The 20,299-nt window shown below is 41.4% G+C and overlaps 2 protein-coding genes across 4 annotated transcripts; both read right to left on the bottom strand.

Moving 5' to 3' along the window:
* Nucleotides 1-1,941: 1,941 nt before the first annotated feature.
* Nucleotides 1,942-5,902, bottom strand: sid4 (secreted immunoglobulin domain 4). Its single transcript, XM_084365069.1, has 8 exons — nucleotides 5,792-5,902; nucleotides 5,110-5,259; nucleotides 4,887-5,021; nucleotides 4,062-4,234; nucleotides 3,795-3,981; nucleotides 3,479-3,658; nucleotides 2,690-2,956; nucleotides 1,942-2,592 (listed from the first exon to the last, which is right to left on the bottom strand). The coding sequence occupies exons 1-8, from the start codon at nucleotides 5,838-5,840 to the stop codon at nucleotides 2,588-2,590; spliced, it is 1,146 nt and encodes a 381-aa protein (XP_084221195.1). The 5' UTR covers nucleotides 5,841-5,902; the 3' UTR covers nucleotides 1,942-2,587.
* Nucleotides 5,903-6,799: 897 nt separating this feature from the next.
* On the bottom strand, nucleotides 6,800-18,561 carry LOC311271680 (pre-B-cell leukemia transcription factor 1-like). 3 transcript variants are annotated; one of them, XM_084377469.1, is made up of 8 exons: nucleotides 17,512-18,561; nucleotides 15,971-16,044; nucleotides 11,488-11,732; nucleotides 10,534-10,724; nucleotides 10,293-10,428; nucleotides 10,029-10,176; nucleotides 8,890-8,981; nucleotides 6,800-8,195 (listed from the first exon to the last, which is right to left on the bottom strand). In XM_084377469.1, the coding sequence occupies exons 1-7, from the start codon at nucleotides 17,694-17,696 to the stop codon at nucleotides 8,923-8,925; spliced, it is 1,038 nt and encodes a 345-aa protein (XP_084233595.1). In that variant the 5' UTR covers nucleotides 17,697-18,561; the 3' UTR covers nucleotides 6,800-8,195; nucleotides 8,890-8,922. The 3 variants fall into 3 exon arrangements, with proteins under 3 accessions (XP_084233595.1, XP_084233596.1, XP_084233597.1); XM_084377470.1 differs by having other exon boundaries at nucleotides 8,890-8,963; nucleotides 17,512-18,558; XM_084377471.1 differs by lacking the exon at nucleotides 8,890-8,981 and having other exon boundaries at nucleotides 17,512-18,560.
* Between the last annotated feature and the right edge of the window lie 1,738 nt (nucleotides 18,562-20,299).

Here is a 20,299-nt window from a genome sequence, read left to right as displayed (position 1 = left end):
TCTAATGAATTAGAGTTTCCTCTCCGTCACTGATACATTTTTCCCCTCTGTTCAACCTGAAAGACTCTATATCACTCTAAATTAAAAGAATACGTAGATTCCCCTGCTCTAATGCAGGCTGTATTTGCTCTCCGTCATCCTCCCTGCCTCGAGCTGTCTGTGAAGTGAGGGGGTGGAGTGAGGTGACAGGGGGCAGATGTTTCCTCCCCAGCTTTGAAGATGATTGTAAAGATGGAGGGAGGAACAGTCTAAAGGGTGAAGCCTATTTCTCTGTGGAGTTTTTTTTTTTTTTTTTTACGAGGGAGGCGAGCACGATCGCAAGCAGCAGATACAGGCTGCGTCCTGGCAGCAGCTTTGGAAATCGTAGCTCTGTTTCCAACCTCCTGCTGCAGCCACAAACCCTAAATGTCGAGCTAACACTTCATTTAGTCTAAACTGCTTTAGGTTTTCCCCTCAGTGAGCAATTTTGCAACATGTTTGTCTGATCAAACTGAACTTTGCCTGTTCAAAGAGGAGTTTACAGTTCATATTTACACAGAGCGCTGCAATGATCAGCCAAAAGCTTTTTTTTTTTTTTTTTTTTTTACATGTAGTCATTGGAAAAACAATCGCCTGACTGTGCGCTGCATCTGTCCCTCCAGTTGTTCAGGGTGTGAGGGCTCAAATTGCTCTTCTTTGGCCTGAAGGCAATGTGTGTGAGCCTTAAAGCTACACATTGCCACCATGTGGTTGAAGAAGTGACTCTGTGAAGTAATGCTCAGACTGCACACCAGTCGTATAAGCTACCACATGTAAAGGCATTCACACATTTTAAACATTAAGGGACTGCATGAAAATGAGTTTAGTGTGGAGGCAGGCTGAACGTCTTTTGAAAAAAGGCAAAAACCTCCCCTCTAATGTCTCAAACTAATATTGCAGTGTTACAACTTTAAACTGTAATATCTTCATGGAAAAAGTCGCCGATGTGCACATTAGAAATGGTGCACTGTTTGAAAAGATGCATTCAGGCTGCAGTAGCTAAAATGAGCCAAGTGTTGTCTGTTTCTCCGAACTGACGGAGTGGTGTGTTCCAGTAAATGAAGTGAACTCTCTGGACTGGATTATTCTGCCAAACAGACATGAATGACTGCCGACACCACGGACATGGAGTCTCGTTCCACACATGCACAGTGTGTCAGTGTACAGGAGGAAATCAAATCAGATCAAATCAGATCAGATCAGATCAAATCAAATCAAATCAAAATGTTGACAACTTTCCAGGAAGAAGAAAAAGAGCTGCTTTGCCAGTTATACTGTTACACTATACGGATGTCTTTACAAAGCCTCTTCAAATTCATCCCTATGAAAGCTGCTTAGTGGCACACAAAGCCAAAAAATCTCGATATCCCAGGTATGAAAACACCAGGATCTTCTGCCAACCGAGCCGACTAACTTCAGGTTTAGCACCCGGCTAACTTGAAAAGAGATAAAATGAGTTAATCGTGCAGCTCTTCTAGACTTTCCAAATGTTATTGGACTGGATGGCACAAATTCTGAAAGTGAAACGAGTCATTGTGATAAACAAAAAAATAATGATTCACTGTTTTACAGCTTGTTTCACAATGTAAGCTTACGGGAAAAAGTCTGTTTAGGCCACAGTGCATCACGTGACACGGTTTGGCAACTGCAAAAGTTGGCTTCAAAGCCTGGCGCTCCTCCGGGGGGATTGGTGTTGAGTAGCTGCTTATCTCTGCTTGAGGCTACATTAGCTGCTACTAGCATAACACATCCAAATCTCTGACTACACAGTAAGTGGTCAAGTTGCATTGTGGGTAATGTAGGCACCAGGTTTAGGCAAGGACTAAGAATGTGTGGAATAAAAAAGACAATATCTGGTTCTGCTCTGGTTCCTATCTTGATCTGACACTATTAAAAAAATAAAACACTGATAGACTGCAAATAGTAAAGTGCACCTTAACAAATACTGGTGCCAACAAACTCTTTATTTCTGAAACATTTTTTCTGATTAAACAATTGAAAGCTTTACTGAAAGGGACAGCTGACAAAATCCTTTGTCCTGTGAAACATTTTCAGGACAACATTTTAATTTTAATTAATGAACCTTTATTTAATTTAGTCTTTGTTGTTTTGACATTTAATGGCTTAATAAAAGCTTTTCTATTAGACAAGGTTTTGTTTGTTTTGTGCCGTCCTTTTGGTTTTTGGACCTCAGTGACATGAAGGGAGGAAGACAGGGTGCAGAGACATTCCAGCAGAACAAACTCCCACACACATACTGTAGGACATCGTTCCACACATAGTTTGAGAGAAAAGCTTTGTGAAGGCCGATATGAGACATGGGCAACAATAGCAACAGTATCAGTTTTTTATAAAAGTACAAAATTAACCGGATATTCACAATAAAACCAAAAGTTTGAACAGCATTGATATGTTTCACTTTGAAAATGCCAAAATATATGAATCTATTAAATATAATTTGGTCTGATTTCTCAGTATTAACTGTCTTGGTGGCTTCACACCAGGCCTGCAGGAGTTGTCAGTGCTGCATAGATGGTTTGTTGATCAGACACTGTGCGAGCACAGTGGATTAAGCTGTAAAAATGAGCAAAGGAGGAAAAGATTAGAGTAAAAGAAAGAGTAGAACGTCAGATCAGTTATCTTGATGGCCTCAACACAAAGACAAGCTCACCTTTTATGATGACTTTGGCCTGTGCCTCGCTGTGGCCGATGTGGTTGGTGGCCACACATTTGTAGGTTCCGCTGTCACTCAGTTTAACGTGGGGGATGAGCAGCTGTCCATCCCTCCCGGTCTGCGCTCCTGCAGGCAGGCTCGCCCTGCCCGCCCGGCTCCACTCGAACTGAATGGGATGAGAGCCGTGGGCGAGGCACTGCAGGCTCAGGGAGTCTCCGGGCTGGAGCCTCACCTGGTCAGGCAGGCAGGTGGCGTACGGAGGGCCTGCAGTGGAAGGTTATCACAGTTAACTAAAACTAAACTAAAAACTCAAACTAAAAACTTGACTTAAAGGTGCACTGTGTAGTTTTGGGGAAGACATTTTAATCAGAAGAGAAAGATCTTCATTGACTGATTTGACTGAATAAACAAACTGACCTTATAGGACAACACATTCATACTGTTTTACTTTGTTTATATTTGGCGTACCCTGCCAATTTCTAACTTCAAACAGTGTTCTGGGACCTTATTTTCCTCTGAGAACAGCTTGTTTATTCAGTTATGGAAAAGATAAATATTTCTGAGTTTGTATTAGTGCCTCATTAATATTGTAAATATAAACATTCTGAGTTTGCTACATACTGCCACTTTAAGAAGAAAATGAAAATTACCTGACACAATACTGTGTACTTACAAAACTAATTCAAACATTCACTAAAACAAAACTGAATTAAAAAACAAAAAAAACTAAAATCCAATAAAAATCCAAAGAGCAGTGTCAAAGAATCATCTGTGTTGTAGACTCACTCTCCACCTCCATCTGCAAGTACGCCTCGCTGTAGCCATGTATGTTGGTGGCGTTACAGATGTACTGTCCTGAATCCTGGCGCCCCACACTGGTCAGTGTCAAAACTCCATTGGCCACTGTGTGTTTCCATGGCAACGGGGCTCGGAGCTTGGACCAGGTGATGACAGGAGGAGGGGAGCCTGGAGGGGAGAAGAGAGGGGGATGACAAAGTGAAAAGTGAGAAGCGGGAGCAGAACTGAGACACACACACACACACACACACACACACACACACACACACACACACACACACACACACACACACACACATCTTACCGCTGGCCTGACACTCCATTGTGACAGTGCGTCCTTCCACCCCTGTTATTTCTGTGGCACCCACTGAAGCCACCGGTGCTCCCAGCCCCCCCTCAACAACGATCTCAACTTTGACCTCCGTCACCCCCTCGTTGTTTACACCCTGGCAAATATAAACTCCTGAGTCCTCTGGATGAATTGCAGGCCACTGAGAAAAGAGATGAAGATTAGGTTCTGTTTGGTATCAAACAAATCAAAGTATAACTTGTGCATGTGCTCATAATTCACCTGTATGGTGTTGACATCATTTGTGTCGCTGGTGACCAGCTGCAGGGTGGAGCCTTGACGTTTCCAGGTCAGCTTGGGGCGTGGCCTGCCTGTGGCGCGACACTCCACTGACACGGGGTCGCCCATCCTGACCCGCAGGGGCCCTGCTGGTGTCAGCCGCACTTTGGGAGCAACTGACAGATGCACGGATATGAAAGACAGATTACCTGATGTTTTGGCAACTGGAGGGCAGCAGAGACAAACTGTGAACACGTTTTTAAGTTGATTTGTTGAACTTGTTTCCAGTTGTGTTTGTGTCCAGTGTTCACCCTCTCTCAGCTCTGTTTTTGGTCTCCTGGGGGAAATATCTGACTCTTTAGCTGCTAAATGCTCCACAGTGTTCACCAGCTGGACACTAACTGTTTGTCAGTAAGTCTTTGGTGCTGAGCAGGCAATGTGCAGTGGGCTTTTAGAACAATTTTCTCTGTAACCAGCAGTTAACCAGTAAAGTTGTGGTCACGGCAGCTCAACCATGAGCTGAAACTCTATGTTAAGCCGAGGGGAGACGCAGATTCATGTGATGATTCTCTGTAGGTTCATCACTTATCATGTTAACATAGTCACACTGATCAATTTTTACTGTAAAAACACTTTTTGTGTCACACATGAATACCTGATGCGCACACACGGTGCGACTGCTTGTGAGTTTAAAGGTGGTAAAAAGTTTTTTGTTTTTTTGGCGCCAACATAAAACATGTTTCTACGAATGTTTGATTTTTAATAAAATAGGAGCCCAGATAAAATATTCTTCCAGTTTCTAACAGAATTGTGAAGACAAAAGCTCACATTTGACGTTGAGCACAACTGTGGCAGAGCCGCGGCCTGCAGAGCTGCCTGCCTTGCAGTGGTACTGGCCCTGGTTTGCAGGTCGGGCGCTAACAATCGTCAGCACAGAGCCACCGGGACCGAGCTTAGCATTGTCTGCAAGGTATAAGTAGAATTCAGACAAACTTCACAGACAGTGATATTGTGTGAATAATGCTTATGCGTATACGTTATTACTCCTGACCTGGTAATGCTTGGTTATTGGATCTCTTCCACTCAATGGGCCCGACTGGCTGTGCACCGCCGCTCAGTTGGCACCTGAAGCTGGCTGACTCCCCTTGGCGCACAGTGGCAGTCCGGGGCTCCACTGTGACGACAGCAGCCTGGCCAGCCACTGCACACAAAGACAGAACATGTAACAACACACACACATGCAAGAGCACGTACATGTCCAACGAAACTGTGAACCTTTAGACAGGACTGGGTGAAATACAGTGTCAACGAACAGCAGCCCCAAAGCAAACAGCCTGAGCAAACACGCAGGCTGGACAGAAGCGCTTCTGATGACAAAGCAAAAACTTCTCTCAAAGATGTTTCAAAGACATTGTGTCAAGAATATTAAAATCTCACTTTCATTAAAAAACTTTTATTACTATGTTAAAGGGTTGGATTATCCAAATAGGTAAACATGCAGATGGTTTTGGTTTGACTTGCACAGATTTTAAGATTTCTGTTATTGGTGATCTCAGCATTTAAAAAAATATATATTTAAAAATAAATCAGGCAAACATTATTTCACTAATTATTTTCACTGCTATGGGAGTCCAAAAATAATGGACTGTACATTTCTACAGAGGTCAGGCACGTTAAGAGAAGAATTGACAGACAATAATGTTATTCTCCATAAAGTAGATGAGATTTTTTACCTGAAGCTAACAGAGAGCACAAGATCAAAACCCCAGGTGATAAATCCATGATGAAGAGAGAACCGTCCCCCTTCTCCTCTGTGTACAATCTCTCTTTCACCGTGTCTGTCTCTCTCTTTTACTTGCAATCCCTTTCAACCTTTAACCCCTGGCTTACCAATTCCTCTATTCAAACACTGCACTAGTGCCAGTCATGTGCAAAGCATTTTACTAATATATTGTTATTTAGCGCTTTTCTTGAGTTAATAACCATTTGATTTCAAAATCCAAAATCATCTGATGTGCATGATTGATATCCGGGGACATTGACATGCTGCTAACTTAGCAGACGCTGTCGGACATGGTATAATCATGACAAGTGAGAAAGCAGGACTGTGGATTGTAATAATGTTGATTTGTTAAGTACAAACTCAGAATTTTAATAGTTAGGGGCAGGGTCCGCCACATATAGACAAAGTAAAACAGTATGAAACTGTGTTGTCTTTAAGATCAGTTTGTCTATTTAGTTTGTTTAGACATAAAAGAAAAATCAGTCAATGAAGATCTTTCTCTTCTGATAACAATTTTCTTGACCAAAACTACATCGTGTTCCTTTAATTAAAGTGTGTCAGACTGCGATACGTGTGGACATTGACTTCATCGCTTTAGTATTCAGAGGATTGTCCTGATTTCCAAGTAAATGATCTCACCCCAGTCAGACACTGACTGTGTCTGTATCGTATCGACCAGTGAGCAGGCAGATATGTGGCTGATCAAACAGAATTTCAAAGAAGTAAGGTTGTCCTTGTTTTTTGACACCAAATGTTAAGAAAGAATGCTTCAAAACATTTTTAAAAATATGTAGAGAACTCGACTGAAACACTAAGAAGAGCATGGTCGTAATTTCTCATCTCAGATTAGTTTGGATCGCTACTATCAAAACAAATACTGGCTATTACACTTTCTGTATGAACTCTGAACTATTCCTCATATTTTCACTGCAGGGAAGGACAAAGACATTTAAAAGGATACGTAGCAATTGACTTTAATGTTAGCAGAATAACAAAATGCAATAAAAAAGTCCATGTTAACAGGGTGCACAAGTCATGAAATCTGCTATTACAACACATGTCTGCATTATGTAACATTACAGGGGAGTGTCTTCTAAGATTGTAATTAATATTACATCATCATCCTATATACGAATCCTAATCACAATTTATTGTAATAATAACATTTGTGGCACTTTTTTTTTTCTTTTTTAACATTTTTGAATTCAGGGGCATTTAATCCGACTAAGCTATCACACTGTGTGGCACTCACTACATTATCAGATACTGCTGGACAGCTGTCGACCTCAGCAGCTTCTCCACTAGATAAATGACTAATAGAGCCTGTTCTCTGTTTATCAGGTTTCAGGATTTGTTGACATTCACTATTGAAGATTAACTAGAAAAAAAAGATTGAAAACAAGAGTTTGGGAGGGAAACATTCCTCTGTAAGAAAAGAAAGAAAAAAAAAAAGTTGATCAAAATATCCAGAAGCCTGTTAGATGCAGCGGCACTGCTCGACACTAGAGGGCACAGATGAAAAAAAAAAAACCCACACATGAATCCATCTAATATAATCAGAAACTGAACATAAATATTACAGCTGATTAAATAGTTCAAGTGTGCACATGGGCACATCCTGGGTGGAAGCCTCTTTGGTTTGGTTGCTTCAAAAGCATTTAGGAAACATAATTACTGTTAAAGCAATGTTGTTTTTACAATCATATAAATGGAAACAAACTCAAACTCAGATCTTGTCTGAAGCAACACCACAGGATGCAAAAATATAAAGAGTGACTACGTGTTTATTCATTTTTGGTCATTTCTGCCATTTAGATGTTGTCGTACTCTTTCGATGCATTTTCTCTGTGACAGCAGTTTTCTTAAAAAACAAAAAAAACAAAAACTAATGAGAATAAAGAAAGATTAAAATCTAAATGCTATCTTTTTTTGTTGTATTTTAATTCTTTAAAATAAAAATGATGGTTCAAGGACACATACAGGCCCTAAACCTTCATAGGTGATGCAGTACATGAAAAAAAGGCTTCTTTTCATCATTTATTTATCTTATTGAAAAGAAATAGAAGAAAAATGTGGAGAGTAATTATTTTTTGTGTCAACATATTTGTAAAGAGGAGGGATTAAAAAACATGTGGAAGGGATGTGGGAAAAGGATCACAAAGACAAACAAAAAAGATTTGGAAACGTGAAGAGTCTGGGCTTCAGTCTGAGTTGTATCAGTCTGAGGCGCAGAGTGGGGAGCAGGGAGGGAAGGTGGAGCATCAGCTGGAGGGGGCGTAGAGCTTGCCGCCTGGTACTTCACGTGTGGGGAGATAGGAGGAGGAAGCACCACTGTCCTGCCAGCCATCATCAACCTACAGAAACAGACATACAGACAGGGACAGGGTGTTAAATATACATCCACAGATTCACTGACTGTGTTATTAATATATCAGGTTGTGAAGGTCAGCGCATTAGAAGTTATTTGTCATATCCACTTTCGCAGCATTCTTGTTTTCTCAGGTGATCTGCTTGTTCACAAATAATATTATACTCAGAGTCTTTCACATCTTAAAATGGAAAAGAAACACCTTTCAACAGTATATTTATTTATGGCTAGCGTATTAGCAAGCTATTACCTCCTAACATTCTCACTGACAACAGAAAAACATGGACATCATGTTGAATGTGCTGTCTGTGTATCTGTGGTTTGTTCTGTATTTTGCAGATTTCAAAGTCTGTTATTTAAAACTTTGGTTCTTGACCCTGTCCTTAGCGCCAGCCTGTGAAATATGTTTAAAACTTCTGTGATGATTTTCTCATTTTTCTCCAGAACAATAACTGAAAACACCTGAATCAACAACTACACATGAAGGTGCACAGTCGATATCCATTTTCGCTTTTGGCAGAATTGGTGGTGTCCAGCTCAGCTTCTGATGTAGCGCAGTTTCTCTGAAGTTAACTACATCACTAGGGCCTACCACACCACGTGCCAACACAGAGAAAGGCTGTTACCATGGCTACTCAGTTTTAGAGTGTGTAACTATAGCAACAGCCCTGTCTACTCACATGGAGACCGTGACGAGGGGCAGGTCCTCCTCATCACCTCCCATCAGGAGTGTAACACGAGGCCGGGTATCCTCCTGTTGGCAGACAGGGACCTATGGTTCATACAGTCTGGGTGTATAAATATTATATGATGTTGATGACATGGAGTCAAAACAGAATTTGAAGAAATGTAAAGGTGCTTTATTTATCATTTTAGGCAATTTTCAATTGTTTTTAACTAAAATTCTTACATTTTCAGGAGCACCAAAAGAAACCGCTCAGAAACAGCTGACAGATGCACAACTCTGAAAGTGACTTCTAGATCTATTGAGTTCAAATTAAGTTCTATACAGAAAATCAAGTACAGGATAGATCCAGAATCTAAAAGACTGTTCGAAAACACTGACATAATTCATTAAGAGCACTTGTTTACCACATAAAACTATGGACAGATCTCCCTCACAGTGTTGCAAAGGTGACACATCCATCAGAGCAGAATCACAGAGACAGTTTGTCCTCTTGTTAAATGCTTTTTTGTCGACGCGCAACAGAAACAGCATGGAGGGATAGGTTAGCACAGCACTAAAATAAATGTGGGAATGCGAGACTAGTTTGGCAGTATGGCAGATTTTGGTATGGCCCCCCCGCCCCATCCCTACATCACCCAGCCCTAATTTGCACTCTTTTGTAGATTATACATTATAAAAGGCTTAAAAAAAACACACCCCTGATATGAACGAGGAATCAGCTGATTCTGCTGGGGCTTTATCTCAACACTGAAGTGCCATCTGAACAATGGAAATGCAGCAATCTCCATCTCATTCTCACTTTGTTCAATCTGTGAGGACATCCTACGAGCATTACATCTTATCATGTCTGACTGGCCTCAGGGAGCAGTAACATTTTGTTCATCGGGTCATATAAAGCTGGCACAGCTAAACTGAAAAGGAAGAGGACATGGGGGGAGGAGGTATAACTAAAGAAAATCACAGTGACTGAGAGAAAGGCCTATCTGCACTCGTCTGACTGCACCGATGAGTTGAGAAATAACCTCTCTCCATTGTTCGTGGGCCCTCTTTAAGAGAAAAGTATTTAAATTTAGGTGTATGCATTGGCAAGAGGAGATGACTCTCCAGCTTAGATTTCATACGTGTGCGTACCTGAGTTTGGCGTCGCTGGGGAGTTGGCTTGGCTCGCCTGGGAAGCCACACTGGCAGCTGACTTCCTGGTATACAGGTTAGCTTCATCCTGGAGCTTTGACATGTTCTTCTTGTACCGAATCCTCTTGTTTCCAAACCAGTTGGCCACCTGAGAGAGTATGAGGGACAAGAACAAGGTCAGCTAGCTTCATTATACTAAACCATGTTCAATAAAAAGAATGATTCATCTTTTTTTTTTGTCCCAGCGTATCTTTGCGTCCTGACCTGAGACACAGTGATGGAACACTTCTTAGCCAGCTCCTCCTTGGCCTCCTCACTGGGGTACGGGTTTGCCAGGTGGGCATAAAAATATTCATTCAAAATCTCCGCTGCCTGCTTGCTGAAGTTTCTTCGTTTCCGCCTGAAAGAGAAAGGCAAGTGCATCAATTAAGTGTCAGAAACAAACAGAAAATACTCTTCCTCACATCACTGCAAGTTCTAGGAGGAGACAGGAAGGTAAACCCACCTGGCGTCCAGGAACCTGGAGCGTAGGATCATGACAGCTTCACACGTGCTCTGCTTCAGCTGCATCTGGATAGTGCTGAACTTGCGATGGATGATTCCCACCATTCGCTCGATCTCTTTGGGTGAGACGGGTCGCGTACGGGACTGTTCCCTCAGCAGGTTCATCACGTGGTCTGTGAATTCGTTGCAAGCCTGTGTGGAGGAGGAGGGGTGAGGAGGTTGAGTATGGGGGGCGTCAAATCGCACAAAAAGCCAATTTCTACATAATGTTGCTTAAATTGGATAGCCTCACTGACACATTTAATCATAAACTATAAAAACTTTTTAAAAAGATTTTACAATACATGCCGTTTTCTCAAAACAAGTTTTCACTCATACTCTGAACGAGATATCTCCACTTCAGTCGCACTTACATACACCAAACCTTCCAGTTTTATTCCTATCTATATTCTTAAGGTTTCTGTTAAGGGGTTTGTTCATATATCATTCGTAGCCTTATTTATACATCTTATTCCCCAAATTATGGTGAAAATTAATTTTTGAAATAGCTGTTGTTTTCTGATTTATGGGTTGATGGAAAGAGAGGAAAACCTTCAACTCTAATATGTCAACAAAGTTAGACAGCAATTATAAACCTGGCTTTATTCAATTATCAGATTTCTGTCTGGAAATGTATGCAAATTAGTGCATATTTCATTAGATAATGCCCCATTGCACAAACATAGGGAAACATAACATAACATTTCAAACTAGTTAAACTTGTTATAATAAAATGCAGCTAATATCTATTAGTTAAAATGCTCTACTATATTTGTCTGTGTCCCCTCAAGTCCACTCTACACTTCTGCCCTAATTATTACATAAACATCTCTGTCATTATAATTATTATAACCATGTGTCTCAGTTGCCTTGCTGACAATTGTAACGCACTCTTCTCCTGTTATAAGTATCACACCTGTTCGTATTTCTCCAGCTCGGTGTGGTACATCTGTCGTATGTGAGCGAGCTTCTCTCTGTATTCAGTGTTTTGTAAGCTCTGATCATTGGGCGACCCTCCAGCTGCCACGGCAACTGCTGCCGCCGCTGCAGACCCCCCGCCCCTATCTGGACCCGTGACGCCCTCCGCTAGGAGCATGTTGTCCAGGCGCATGATCTGAGGGTCCGGACCGTCCTCTTCTTGGATGCCTCGGACGCTCAGGGCTGTGGAGAAGGATACAGACAAGTTAAAGACTTGTTGGCAAGGCAGGTGTTCAAAGCCAAGTCTTCCAGTCATAACAGACTTTTATTTACAGTAACATCCTGCTGACATACTCCGACAACACCTACTTCTGAACTCTCATTGGAAGCAGAAAAATACCTTTGTGTATCCTGCTTACATAATGTTCATTCAGAATTTTTGGCTCAGCCATGCGGAACAAGAAAAACAGGAAGCACACTGCAAACCCACAACTTAGACCGACGACATAATATCAGCAGATGTGTCAACACACACAACCTGCTGGCATTCAGTCAAACTTTGAAGCTGCTTCCAAACATCCAGCTGATCAGTACCTTGTTTCCGGTCGTCAACTTTAAACTGTTTTTTAATTATTTGATTGAATAAACGCTCCGCAGCCATCTGCAGCACAGACATAGTGATACTGTGAACCCAATCTGTGATGAAGAAATGAAAGAATCACAGAAACAAGGTGTTGTTTAACCTGAAGGGTGTTTGTTTTATTAGCGTTCTGCTTATTCAATATTTTTCGTTCGTCGTTTAAATGTTGACATTTTTCCCACAGTATACAGCACAATTTGTAACAAACTGTTTTGCAACAGCAACCCCTTCAAAGCCAGGAGGGAGCTCCAACTCACAACAGAACACCCGCAGCACACATACTGTACATTAAGAATCTTTGTTCCTTCCTACCATTCGTTTCATATTATTCAGTACAGTGTCCTGAAACAAAAGGCGGGAAAACTCTATTAGCATTAAAGGTGCAATATGTAAGAATTAGTTCATTAGTTACGTTCAAAAACTAATGTTGTCAACAGAATGTGAAGAGGTTTGAAGTGACGTCATTTCTACTGAAGGTAGCATGCTATACCACCTTGAGCTCACAGTCTGGATCACTAGCTGCACAGCTAAGTGAGCTAACAAGCGAACTAGCGCTTAGTCTGGTGATACGCTGCTCCCTATTTGGTTGGAGTACAAATTAAAATGGTGGCCAATTCTTACATATCCCACCTTTAAAATATCAAAAATTATTATCTGCATGGCACTTGAGAAATAAGAAACCATCGTTGGTGTGTTCGTGTGGATCTGTGTGTTTGAGGCAGTGAGATGATCGGGTCTGAATCTGTGTCAATACATTGAGCCAACTGTGGGAGAGAGAGAGAGGAGGCAGAGACCGCAACAAACATGTTGCTGTGGTAGTGATGCCAGCTCTCCTCTCCAAGCCCAAAGAAAGCCAGACACACACACACACACACGGAGCTGTTAATTAACGCCAGCTCTTAAGGAGCGACTAAAGACCCAGTGAAAAATGAAAGCTCATCTGAGAGGTTGTTAATTTGCACAGTTATGCAAATTAGTTGGCAATTACAAGGTAGTTCCAGAGATCGTCTCACATTCATAATCCCTCAACGAGGCTGATGACAGCCTCCGCATCTGGCTGACAGACACAAACACACACACACACACACACACACACACACACACACACACACACACACACACAAGCACTCAACGGTGATCGCCTCTAATTTTGGCAATCTATCAGACACACTAGCCATTTCCCAAACCATATTACAGTACAGTAAGTGACCTGCATTTGGGTTATGTAGTCCACTTAGTGCAATTAATTACTGTTAATGAGACAATTTGAGATTGTGATCGATATTGAAGATGTCCACAATCTACTTTTGAATCCGTGAATGTTAGAGATGCTGTCCTCTTACTTCCGTATCCAGGCGTCTTAATTTCTTTGACTAGCAGATCTGCAATGTCTGAAGAAACAATAAAGTGCTGCAGCCAACTAGATGGCTGTGCTGATTGGATAAATTACTTCACGTATTGTAAACAATGCCAGACGAGGAAGAGAACTTTCTTTAATGCAATATTGTGTTTTAATGCTGCAAATGGAGCAATTAGTCAGGTACTTCAAGGCTGGCTATAGTCCACAGGATATTTCAAAACTGAGATCAAGCTTACAATTTAGATCATGGATTGTAATTGCGATAAATAGCCCGTGATATTATTTTTTGGCCAGATCGCTTACCCCTAGTTGAGTGTACAAATACTAACACACACACTTACACACAGCACACAAGATAAATGAGCTGTAGTCCATGACTGTGGGACAGAGCGCTCTCACAGAGTAAATCCAGCTTGGCGAGGCCATGGGTGGCAAACTGTCCCCCACTGAGAATCTGATTGTAGTGAAGGCTGACAAAACTCAGGGGTCTGGAGATTATCAAGTGCCTGCCAATCCATGAAACACAGCCATTACTACCACCCCCTCCAGCTCATCCATCAATCTGTCCCTCCCTCGCTCACTCTCTCTTTCCCCCTCTATCTCTTTTCTTTTCTGTTTTCATTTCTTTTCCCATCTGTACCTCCCATGTTTATATATACAGAATGTGTCCTTTTGCCTCTCTTGTCTTTTGTTTTTTTCCCTTTGTCTCTGTCCTATTCTGAGCACTGTAATACTCCTGAAAACTCCCAGAAAATAGAGACGGTAAAAATAGAGTTGTCAGAAATGGCATGCAAAAATGAGTCAGGCTGGAGGGAAAAGAGAGCATGACAGCGACGTGGGCAGATGTATCCATAAGGGAGGGAAACCAGAAGACTGCGATTTTACAAACCACTGTTATGATACCGATTTTACACCACTCTGGCGAATACAGCCACTTCTCATCGAGAACATGTCTGATTGAAGTTGCAAATGGCACTAGCAAAGAGGCAAAGATGAAAATGAAAGAGAAACTGCACCAAATGGGTGAAATCATGGACACTTTCCCTGGTTACCCCTTTCTTTTTTTCTGTTTCAGACAATCAGAGTGGTTTCTCTGATCCACGGGTGTGCTGCAAATTCAACAGGCTTAATCGGCCAAAAAAACGCCAGCAAGCGGCAACTATTGCCAACAGCACGAGACACACCGCAAAAACTCAAGTCACGAACGCACACTGACTCCCCCAACATTGACGGATAATGTGTCAGGGCCCGACAGACGGGGCTAGAACAAGCTTTTCCTCCATTTTCTTGGATGCCTGGGTGACAGGTAACGAGTCCCACCCCATCTAACATATGATTGGTTACCTTAATAAAGAGCGACAGTGGCAAGACCATCACCTTTCTGAAAAAGAAAAAGAGATTTTCAACTAAAGCTCTCCGAGCATAAAGAAGTCAGTGTGCTCTGAGAAAAGATGCTTGGTGCAGCGCTTTCTCTCCAGGCAGCCGCATGCTGCCACATACACTGTCTCCTCGTTTTAGAACAACTGAAAAAAGGAAAAGGAGAAAAAAAAACTATATGGTCTCAAGGCCTTATCCTTCATAATCGTAACAATTAAGATAAGGGGAGAGAGAGAGGTAGCAGTCAATTATCCCGCTGTCACAGCAAAGCAGATCCCTGACTTGAAAGGCATTCAACACAGATCACAGCTGAGCATTTTTACAGAAAGGTGTCAGAATTATCTGATCAATCTTCTACCTTAACAAAATTCCCCTTATTGCTTCTATCAAAACTATATTCCCATTGAATATATTTTACATCTTCCCTCACTGCTGCCTCATCCTTTTCCGTTTGAGGCTGCTTCTGTGAATTCAGACTGCAGTTTTCCACTTAAAAATTAAATAAAGACGATTCCCTTCCAGTGGGGAGGGACTAAATGAGGACAACTAAGCCACATAAACCTGCTACTGTACAGTTTATCACTGCAATTCACAAGCAATTAACAGTTATCTCAGCTTTACATCATCCAAACTGCTGGCACACATTCCTGATGTAAATCACCCAGATTAGACGATGCTGTTGCTCCCATCCATGCACTTCCAAGTCATAAGTGTCGGTTTTTAAGTAAAAATCTCCGAGGAGGCCAGCCAAGGATACATTTTAGAAAAATGCCATCACAAACCGAAAGAGTGCGACACACTGAGCACAAGAGCAAGAGAGGGAGAAAGAGAGAAACTGCTGGTAGTCGTACTATTATATAATCCTCTTGGTTATACGTCTTTCTGTCTCCAGTCTCTCTGTCTCTGACATCATAAGGTTAACTGTCCAAAATAAATATCCAGTTGTATCCTTAAATACCCACATCCTTATATTTTCAATTTGACCTGAAATGATGAAGTTCAAAGTAATCTTTGGAAGCACCAAAGGAGTAAAAATGATTTCTTTTTTGCATGCAACCTTTTTCCTGGCTGACGTCAAGACCAGGAAGTAATCGGACAACTTACCTGTCCTTTCTTTGACCTCACACAGGACATTGAAGAGGGCTGGCTTCATTCTGTGGCAGTTTAAAGCGTGTTTCCTGTTTTGGAAAAAGAACAACAGAGACACAGACAGAGGTTGTGAATTACAAACCATTCTTTGGTAGACTTTATTTCCTACAGGCACTGACATCCATCAACAGTAGATTGTAGAGACACATAGCAAGTCAGTGCCGAACAGGCTGCGTTCAGACGATCAATCAGACCTGTTGAAACCTTTGACTGAAAACAGGCCGGAGCACATAGCTGTCTAATTTACCTGAACTTACTCACCTCAGTCAAGAGAAGAAGAAGAAAAAAGAGATCACACAGAAACAGTTTGAACAAGTCTGGAAACAAATCATCAATATTGCAATACATTATAATACTGTTTTCTACGATGCCATATTGATTCCTTCCTTTCGTGCAGACACTTATTATGACATTTGCTGTCCGTTTATAGCTGTTTTTGACTTTGTAGATACTGTGACATGTTTATGTTGTTTCAAAAATGTTTTTATCTCAACTTGCTGTAAAAGTCTGTATTACCAAAATATTACCACTATTACATCATAAAAGGAAGGAAAAAGGGATTGTGAAGCTCAAGAAGGGAGAAAGAGAGACATGTTGTTACACTGAAAATGTATCTAAACTATTTTGATGATCCTAAATGTGATATTTTTCTAGTTTATTAACTCCTCTATAACTGTAAACTGTAGATCATTCGGTTGAGGACAAAACAAGACATTTGAGGGCATCGTCTTGGCCTTTGTGCAACACTGATCGATATTTTTCTGGCATTTTATAAACCAAACAGCTAATGGATTAATCCAGAAAATTATCGGCTTCTTACTGTCATATTTCATTGTCTGTATATTTCCTCAGTAGATCTATGTTTTCTCTTATGTATGCCACTCTTCATCACCAATACAAACAAAGAAAGAAAGAGAATTCATCAACTTTGGCAACTGACTTGCCCGAAAAAGTAATATTAGATAAAATATAAATATATATAAATCATAAAATTATTATTTATCCATCTCTTCTTTATCCATTTTAGGGGTATACTTTCATTTTTACACAGATGGTGTGATGTATCATAGATCATTTGTTTTAAACGTGGTGTACTGCCAGTAAAATACTATTTTGAACAAACTACTGTGAGTATATTGTGCTGTGAGTTACAAGAGTTAGGCAACAGGGACTATCACAGGGTCAAATAGGGTGAAATCCCTTAGTCAAACTCCCAAATGGCTGTTAGACGCTCATAAAGATCTCCTCCTGTCAGTGTTAGCTCAGATTTGTATTAAGGCCTGTGGGGTGAGAGGTGGCGATGGACAGGGGGTGAAGGGTCGAAGAGTCCAGCAGTATGCGGGAGAAAGGGGGGCGTTAGTATCATGTATTACAGCATGTGATGTATCTGTGAGACCATGCAAGCTCGAGGGGATGCTGTGAAGATGATGTTTTCTCTAAACTCCTAAACATGTTCTGTCTTCTATAAGGGTCTGATCACGTGCCCCTGTTATTACCTGGCCTGGGCCTCATCCAGACTCTCATCTGTGATGGTCATGATCTGCTGGAGGATGTCACCAATGTCCTGCTGCGGCTGACCCAGGTTCTGGTGTTTCCGTAAGATGTCAGGATCGCACACATCCTCCTGAGACAGTCCAGTTAGTCCAATGTGACCCAACATCATGCGGGCCTGGTCCTCCATATAGATGGGAGGGGGAGGTCGTCAAAGGGAGGACTCTTTTTCAAAAGTTTCGGCAACTTTTGGAAAACCCGAGAGGCTGAAACGTCTTACAAATAAAAAAAAAAACAAAAACACACTCGGGTCTCAGAGCTGAAGCAGTCTGCTGGAGTGTCGTGGTCAGAACAAAGAGACAGAAGTGCAGCACTTATCTGAAGAAAACGAGAAAACGCGGATTACACAGGTTTCTACAAACTGAGGCTATTCTTTGGCACTGTTCACGAAAATATTAGCTTTTAGTAAGATACTGTTGTCTTATAGAGTAGCCTGCCGCGCATGCGCACATCCCCTCTCCCCCATGAAAAGACAAAACCAGGAGGCTCGGAGGGGGAGAAAAGCTTCAAAAGAAAACGAAAGGTGTTTGTTTGTATCCGAGCGGCCATACGTGCAAACAGCGGGGATGGAGAGTGGTCTTAATGTGAGCAACAAAACGCCAACAAATACCACAACTAGCTTGTTACACAGCTAACTCATTCCTGCTTTTCAGGGGGTGCTCGGCCCTTTCCCAAAGCGCAGCCTCAGCAAACGCCAATGAAATAATAAAAACCTCGTAGACCAGCGGCGTTAAATAATGCTGTGTGACCCGGGAGCCTCTGATGTCGCCGTCTCCACCAGCCCCCCTCCTTTTATACACGAGTAATAAAAAGTGTGAGCCGACGGGCTCGTCTCAAACACGGTGTAGAAGAGGTGTAACCGAGGAGCTTCATCTGTGGTTCCGTCCAAGCTAGGTTTGTACCATTGGTTGTTGCTGTTTTGTTTCCCTGCTGCTCCACTCCTCCCAGAAAAACACCACGGAGCAATGAAGTCCGCTATCAGGTTACACAGGATGAGAGGAGGCGACTTCCGCTCAAGCATTTCAAAGTAATACACCTCAACACGGATAACCGCATTAAAGGCGCCAGTTTAAAGTGTGACTGAGCCGAAATCAATGAACAAGTCAGGTTTTATATTCATGCACCGTCCGGTTTGACAAAGTTCTGCTTGAAGCGTAACGCCACCAATTTTACACATCAAAGTGTGTTTACAGGTCTTATTGAGTACGACTGCATATGTGAAGAAGAAGTATAAAGTCTTTTTGTTTGATCCAGAGGAGGCTGCATGTAATCTGATGAAAAAAGTGATGTCACTCAGTGGCTACATTGCATTGTGGGTAATGTATGTTCCATGTTTGGAAAAGCATGTCTAGCATTGCATTCCCATAACACTGTTGGACTCATGATGGATAGTTTAAAAACAAATGATCAAAATGGATACAGCAGAATCTGAGGTATACGCCTACAATTTAGCCACTGAGTGACATCACTGGAGGCAATTATTAATCAGATTACATGCATTTTCCTCTGGAGCCACAAAGGATTCATACAACCTTTTCACATATGTTGTAGCACTCTCCAAGGCCTGTAAACAAACTTCAAGTTACCCTTTAAGTACAAATTTGAGTCATTTGTATTTACTTAAATATTTCCAATTAAGGTGCAAGAGGCATTTCAGAGGCGCATATTGCAGTATTTTTTATTCATCTACGTTTGTCTGACAGCTTTAGTTGCTACTTCCTTTTCAGATTAAGATTTTTAAACACAAACTTTAACATCTACAGCAGTAATATGTGTTATATACATTAATCAAGAAGTAATATGAATCCAGAAACATCATATTTAATAGTTAAACATTGACAGGGGCCATTTTGTCTTTAAAATGAGTACTTTTACTTTTGATACTCTATGCACGGTATATTTGCTGATAATTCTATTCCTTAGGTAATGTTTTGAATGCTGGACATTAACCTGCAGTGGATTATTATTATAGTGTGGTATTAACACCTTTAAGTACTGGATAGGGAGGGTTAGAGTTACCTATTCCACTGTTTGGAACACGGTTACAAGACAGATAGTACCATCTTGAGGTACATTGTGAAACTACAGACAGAAACATTGTTTTTATTGCTCCATAGTAGTTTGTCCTTCTGAATGAGGCATCCATCCATCAATCGATTTAGATTGCTTTTCTTGTGCAGGCTTGCCCATTATAGACATCCTAGCATACATACGCACACAGGGTAAGCACTCTGGACAAGACACTCTGCTCTCACTCAGGCTGCCTGAACACACACTACCTTTGAATTGGGATATTTATATTGTATATTTGCTCTAATTCCTTAGCCTTCTCATCGTTACTGGTAATATGTTTATGTTAGAAAAATGCTATTATATTATATGCATCTGATAGAGGTGTGTGTTTCACAGACTTGTCCTAAAGGTAAACAAAGCAAAGTGATCTGAATACCCAGTGCCAAGCCACACAGAATAAGATGGCCGCTGAAATACAAAGAGCTGCAGTACTTTTAATTAGAAAAGCACTATTTGATGTTTGCTGTCCTTTGAAACAGTGAACCTACACAGAAAAGAAACAGCTGCTAAAGAAATGGCTGTAAAGTAAGATTTGAAGCCTCTTGGCAAATTAGTACTTTTATTTTGAAATCCCCATTGATGAGCTACCGGTTTTGTTCTGGCAGGTTTGACGCAGGTCTGCGGGCTCTGGGGAGCACTGCAGCTTGATTTGAAATCGGA

Source organism: Pagrus pagrus (assembly GCF_965226575.1).
Source record: "Pagrus pagrus genome assembly, chromosome: 2".
Lineage (NCBI taxonomy): Eukaryota > Metazoa > Chordata > Actinopteri > Spariformes > Sparidae > Pagrus > Pagrus pagrus.
This window is presented reverse-complemented; position numbering and strand designations above follow the sequence as displayed.